We start from the raw sequence: 6,776 nt of genomic DNA on the forward strand, positions 1-6,776 counted from the left end.
AGTTGTTTATGGCAAATATAGATGTTCCCTAGTGTACCTTTTTCAATAAAGGTCAAAGGAATAGAATCAATAAAAACCTTTTGTCTATGCAATTTATTATCAATAATCTTATGTTCATGTAGTTTATTATCAATAAACACTAGTACATAGTCTTCTATTCATGAATCACAAATAAATCAGTCATCAAATTCCACAATGTACCTTTTTCAATAAATATTAGTACATAGTTTTGTCTATAGTTGTATCATAGAGGGGTATACCTTCTCCAATTTGGACGTTGATTGCAGTAGGTATTAGGGCAATACTATGAATTTTTCAATTTTGCCATCAATTGCAGTAGGTATAGTCGTCGTCGTTGGCCATCGATTATATGCTCGTAGCCAGAAGAAAAAGAACGGTCGTTGAATATTGTAAAAAAAAACCTTGTCCACCTACAATCCATTCGCCTACTATTCGCCGTTGATCTTTCGTCCAACGTTTGCCTACAGTCTGTTCGTTGTTGATATTCTGATGGCCTTTGTTATTGATCGTTGGTTGCCAAATGAAGAAGGAACCTAGGCTTGCCGTTGAAATTCCTTCCAACGTTCACCTATAGTTTGTTCGTCGTTGATAAATTTCGTCCAATGTTCGCTTACAGTCCAATGGCCTTTATCGTTGATCGTTGGTCACCGAACGGAGAAGTCAGAACCCTTGTCGTCGATCATTGGAACCATGTCGATTGAAAAGAGGTGGGAGGTGGAAGGAGGTAGAGGAAAATTGAAGAGATGTGGGTGAAAATTCATTGGAAATAGGAACATTTTGGAAAAAAAAAAAAAAAGAAGATTAAATACTAATGTGGTAGCTGAACCGTTGTCTAATATATATATATATATATGAGTGTAACATTGGTGTAATATAGACCCCATTTTGAGGCCTTTTATGTAGAAACACCTTTGAACCCCTTTGAGTTATTTGAGTTCCAAGGCTTTGTTCTTTTTTCCTTCCTTTTTCTGGTTATTTGGGCTCCCCAATCATGGTAGAATTGAGCGTGGATTAAAAAATATTAATCGTTTTTTTAGTTCAAACAAGATACTAGTAAGATACCATTGATACCCTATCTTTCAACAATTGATACGTCGATCTTTGACTGACCTCGAATAAGTTGAAAAAATTCAGCCCCATATTTGAAATTACACATCGAACAACACAACACATTCCTGGACTATCTATTCACATCTAATGCCTACAATGATTTTTGATCTCCGAAAATTTATGGGTTCCTCTTTTACTTCCTCTGTCCTAGTGTCACAAACAAAATGATTAAACTCGTGCGTCTGGATTTTCAGGTCTCGATCCAGGTCAAGGTTCCCACGATCAAATACTTGCCTGGAAGTTCCCCGGCCGATGGCGCAAGATATGTAATTTTCTTCCTGTCATCCACAAACCCGTTGTTAGATTCAAAAGAAGCTATATAGTTTCAGACATTTACATATGTTTTTAACCAAATCGTTGGCTCATTGTTTAGTTCAAACCTTTGGATGTCGATGTCAGTAATATAAACAAATCCAGCAACATTGCTGCACCCAGAAAAGGAAATGAATTATTAACTTGTAAAGGAAGAGTTGCATTACAATTTGTCTCCATGCTTTAACCTTAACTTCAACTTTGTTTCTTCACTTTTAAAAGTTTCATTATCATATCCTTACGCTTTGGCTAAAGCTCTTCAAGCAAACAGCCCCACCATTCTGAGGAGTGGTAGTAAAGTAATCCAATGTGGAAAGTTACTTGTAGATGTAACATATGAACTAATCCGACGTTTTGTTTTAGTGAAATAGAGATCAATATGAATTTGAATCAGGTCTCAACACATTATTTTAGTGCATAACCAATGATGACTGTTGGATTTCTGCTACTCTTTTTGGAGTTCAGTCACAATTAAAGCATGGCAAGGTCACTTATCAGTAAAATATAATAAAAGGAATCTAATATCTGGTAAGCTGTCATTATCGTTAAAGGGAAGGAAAGGGATGATGATGAAACTTTAAAAAAGATAAGAGACTAAAAATGTAATTTAAATTAAGAAAAGGAAAGCGATATTCCAAAAGAGATCACCTTGAGATAATTTCTTCAGGTTCTTTTGCAAATGAAACAGCAAGAACCAAATGAAGCAAATCCCGATTAATGTTGACAGGCACTAATCGTGTGGGGTCTGCAGCAGGTTCTGCACCAATAGGCAGAGCTGAACGAGGGGCCTGCGGGCCACCTCCAATGCGATAAATGAAAAGATCGCTGAAGTTTGCAATGTTTGAGTGTGGTGAGAGATCATTTGCAGGCCCATAAAAATATTCCTGCAAATACCACAACAGTTGATGATAGTCTTGTCAGTTTCAAAATGAAACAAGACTACAAGAGGTGTACCATGACAAAAAATTAAATTGAATTGTATTATGTGGGTCGGACAAATTTCATCAAGACTGAGGAAGTCAATTCTGTTGTCATCATCATTTGAAAATGTCAGAATAGGAGAATGATAGAATGAAACCAATCATCCACCATTTTTACTGCTCGCTTACCCTTATTCTGTAACTCCTGGCTTTCTGACGAAATTTAGCATTTCGGGATACAACACCACCAGACTTTTGAAGTTTCACAACATCTACATTAGGCTTGTTTTTTAGTACATCTTTGAGCATGCTCCAAAGTTTCTCCTGCAAAACAGTAGAAAATGAAAAAAAAAATTACAGTAAATTATTCCAAAAACTACTGGTGAGTATATTGTTAGGTACCTAGGTAATTAGTATGGGTTTAAGGATATGAGTAATTAGAGAGGAAGTTAGTTACTAAGTAAGGTTATAAATAGAGGGATGCTAAGTGGGAGAAGGGGCATTAGTTGAGTAATCTAGGACTTGAGTTGGTATGCTCAAGAGGGGTTTCCAAGTACCATAAACTTGGATTATCTTGTAGTTCCTTCTATAATTCTCGATACAATTCAGATCTTGATTCTTGTTGGTAAGTATCCCAACATATATGCTTCAAGAGGTTGGGTTTTCTTTGATATTTATCAAAAGAAGAATAGAAGGATTAAAGGTTAATTTGAAGAGACGGAGAAAATTTGAAGTACGGATACAGTATTTACTGAAATGGAGCAAGTATACGCAGTTTATTTTCACTGAAATGGAGCAAGTATACGCAGTTTATTTTTACTGAAATGGAGCAAGTATACGCAGTTTATCTACTTTTTCTAGTTTGAACTGTGGGTGCCCGGTGCATTTCTATTCTGCAGATCATTTAAATTTAGAGAGTATATCATATACATTTGATTGAACTTTTCTGAATCAATCACAACTGTACTACATTTCCTTCTTTCTAACATTTGATACTGAGAGATTAGAATGCTCACTATAAGAAAAACAAATTTCTAGTTCATAGGTAAATTAACCAATGAATGAATGAAAACACAACAATGTGCCTGAAGAGATCGCAGCAAGTTCCAATTTCCAGATAAAGCAAGTTTACGAATCAAGAAAAACACAAAAAGTAGCAGCTTACCTGACCCAAAACCAAGACAACATTCGCATTGAGTGTATCAATTGCATGTAGAAGCAGCTGCAGCAAGACAATATACAGGAACGATACATAAGCAATAGTGGTAAACGGTAATTGCAATTAGCAAACAGAATTTGTAATAAAAAATTGAAGCTTCAGTACCTCATAGCCTACACCCTCGATCCATCCCATTGTGTTGATAACCATACCGGCAGCTCGAGACTCTGCATTGCCAGTAAATTGTCTCTCCAGTACTTGGGCAAGCTCCTTCACAAGCACTTTGTACAGATCAACATTATTGCTGTTAAAGAACCTCAAACTTAGGGCATTGGAACATATTAAAATTATCAAAATTTGCAGTATAGTGTATCTTTGGATCAAGAAGAATAAATACAGAAACTTAACTCAGAAAGTTTATTTACCTTGGAGTAGTATGTCCATAAAAGTAAACTAGTGGCATTTCGAGCGGGATACCTTCCACAGGATCAATGGGCAACTCAATGGGGGTAGCAGCAATGCATCCAGGAATTGTTATAGATCCCTGGCCAATATCCAAGTCCACAAATGTAGGCTTCCAACCCTGCTTTGCAGCCCAACTAAGAAGCATCCTTGACAAGGTGCTCTTTCCCGAATCGGTAGGCCCCACAACAATTACCCTTGGACCCTAATAAACCAAAAACAGTATACTAATATCAATAAGCAGGCAATCCTATCAGAACAAAAACTAGCTGAGTCAAGCAATTTAATTGGAAAGGAAAAGAACCTGAGTAGAACCAGAGTCATCAGACGATGATGCTCTAGCACGGCTTCTTCGCGCTTCAAGTATAGCATGAACATTCACATAACCAATCATGGGTGTCTATAAACAAACAATAGAGAACTGAATCTTAGCCATTGAAAAAAGATTTGGTAGTACAGAGAAGACCATCTCCGCCATATACTTAAATAATATACGCAATCTGTAGCTGCTACAAACCAGCGAAATTCATACCTCATCTGCCGTATAATCAGTTTCAGTCGCACCATCCATTTCAAGTGTGGCTCCATACCAAGTGAAGACCTTTAACATCAAACTCAAAACTTTAAAATAATGGAAGATCAAAGCAGAACCACCCTCTTGCTCTTACATAAATACAATTTTCAAACTAAAAAGCATGCTTGTGAAATGATTAACCGAGAAAGACGATAACTTATAGGAAATAAATGAAATTTAGTTCTAAGACTTTAATAAATCATATTGGGAACAGCAAAGCCTAGTTCGTTAAAGCTTACGGCAATTTTCAGCCTTGGTGGCAAAGTGAGCCATATTTCAGGAGGAAGCTCAGTGCCGAAGATCTCAGCATTACCAGAAAGCAGCCGTAGACGAAGAGGCGAGTCGTTTCCAACTTCAATCCTGAGCTCGCTCTCTCTATCCAGTTTGACCTGTCTGATAGACGAAGTCGAAGCTGAACCAGCCACAATGGCCGGACCACCATACGCCATGCCACACCCAATACAAGCTAGATCAACTTATTTCAAATGGTGACCTTCTGGTTTGCACTCACTGAGACTATAAATAGCGCCTCTGTGCCTCCGAAAATGACACAAAACGATCGAGTTGTACGAGGCGTCACTGGTTCATTGAATTAATTGACTATAATTAAAGAAAATGGTTGGCGGGTTTAGGGGTTTTAATCCCCCAATAAATTAAGCAGTCAATACAAGAATAAATGGAAACAAAATCGATTACAGACTCGAAAAATTGGCATTCATTGCCTTATTGCATACATTAACATAAGTTCAAACTGTAAATTCGAAGCGGGAAAGTTTAGAGAATTATTTCGCAAGGCAGAAAGAAGACTAATCTCAGAATTTAGAATTAGAATGGACGTCATTCGCTCATATTGCTAGTAATAATGATGGTTTCAAAGAAACGAAGAGACATTTAATTGCAGATTAATACTGTTTGTTCACCTGAAGATAAAATTCTGGGTGGATTCTGACTTTGGCTTTGCCACAAAATCAGAGATAAAGAGAGAGGAAGAGTGAGAGAGGCGATGGGCGGAGGGAGTGAGTTTGGAAGGGCGAGCTCGCGACGGGAGATGGAGATTGAGGACTGAGGGAGATTGAACGGCAACTGCGCGACGGCGTCCGACGATGTAAATGGAGAGTCGGAGACACAGGTGCTGAGAATTGAATTGAGAATAAAGGGCGTACTTTATTACTTACTAGTTACTACTAGTTGGGATTTTACTAAATATCAATAATATTTTAATGGAGAGTTATTAATAAATACTGGTTTTTTTCTTTTTTTCTTTTTTTTGGGTAATAAATAGTGGTTTTTTTTTACGTCAATAATTCATTCTCAACTCTAGATGATTAATAACCCACTCCAAAAATAAACAAAATCACTTGCATCAAAGCATTCTACTGCATTTTATTGAGTATTAACATTAGGAATTGTCATGTCTACCATGTTTATCGCGAACTTCATTTTTCTCACGCTTTGTTGTGCTTTCACTAGACATGCTGTCACGGGGCGGAAGCGTGGTATGCATGTATTATAAGTTGGACCCAAATTTTCCCCAAAGCACCTACTGAAGCTCACAAATCGTAGTGTGGGTTGCAGTGCTTGGCTTATGTTTAAGAGGGAGAGGAGAAGGCACACTTTGTTGTAGAAATTGAACTTTATTATCAAATACGGTAAAAATCACAATACACATTCAAGGAGCACTCTTACTTACAAAACCGTACTATTGGAGAGTTATGGAGAGATTACTTGCAACTTCCCTCCTTTTTAGCTTCACACTAAGCACGTGAGGTTTTCTCACAATACTCACGCAACGCACACCTCCCGGTGGTTTGCTACATGTTTCATATTCCTATGTCGCATGATTAAGTATGTGATACTATAGCAATCTCACTAAGTGATGCAATGAAGATTAAGGATGCTAAGTAAATGAAGATGGAGATGGAATCGAAGGAAATATAGAAATGCATTTATCACAAAATGTATTAATTTCTTAAGCCAAAATGTAATACAATACAATATAAGAAAAGAAGAGAAAATGAAAGGATCAACTAGAAGCAATGTCTTACTCCCAGCAGATGTGTGTCAAGGCTGCTAGTGATGCCATGAAAGGGCAGTGGAGCTGACTCTCTCGAGATCTAACTCCGGCGAAGGCTACGGTCATCACTCGGAATGGATGAAGGAGATAAGGAACTCTCAAGCTTTCTTCTAACGCTTTGGTCTGGATCACAAGGATCCGCTC

At 37.5% G+C, this 6,776-nt stretch overlaps 1 protein-coding gene across 2 annotated transcripts; it reads right to left on the reverse strand.

Annotated features, from left to right (window-relative positions):
• Positions 1–1,013: 1,013 nt before the first annotated feature.
• LOC120079029 (protein CLP1 homolog) lies at positions 1,014–5,769 on the reverse strand. Of its 2 annotated transcripts, XM_039033211.2 has the most exons (11): positions 5,479–5,769; positions 4,798–5,137; positions 4,517–4,585; positions 4,289–4,384; positions 3,948–4,189; positions 3,688–3,826; positions 3,529–3,585; positions 2,553–2,687; positions 2,092–2,327; positions 1,512–1,556; positions 1,014–1,409 (listed from the first exon to the last, which is right to left on the reverse strand). In XM_039033211.2, the coding sequence occupies exons 2-11, from the start codon at positions 5,005–5,007 to the stop codon at positions 1,322–1,324; spliced, it is 1,317 nt and encodes a 438-aa protein (XP_038889139.1). In that variant the 5' UTR covers positions 5,008–5,137; positions 5,479–5,769; the 3' UTR covers positions 1,014–1,321. The 2 variants fall into 2 exon arrangements, with proteins under 2 accessions (XP_038889139.1, XP_038889140.1); XM_039033212.2 differs by lacking the exon at positions 4,798–5,137.
• Positions 5,770–6,776: the final 1,007 nt, after the last annotated feature.

Source organism: Benincasa hispida, chromosome 6, assembly GCF_027475165.1.
Source record: "Benincasa hispida cultivar pf3 chromosome 6, pf3_genome.v1.1, whole genome shotgun sequence".
In the NCBI taxonomy this organism is placed as follows: Eukaryota; Viridiplantae; Streptophyta; class Magnoliopsida; order Cucurbitales; family Cucurbitaceae; genus Benincasa; species Benincasa hispida.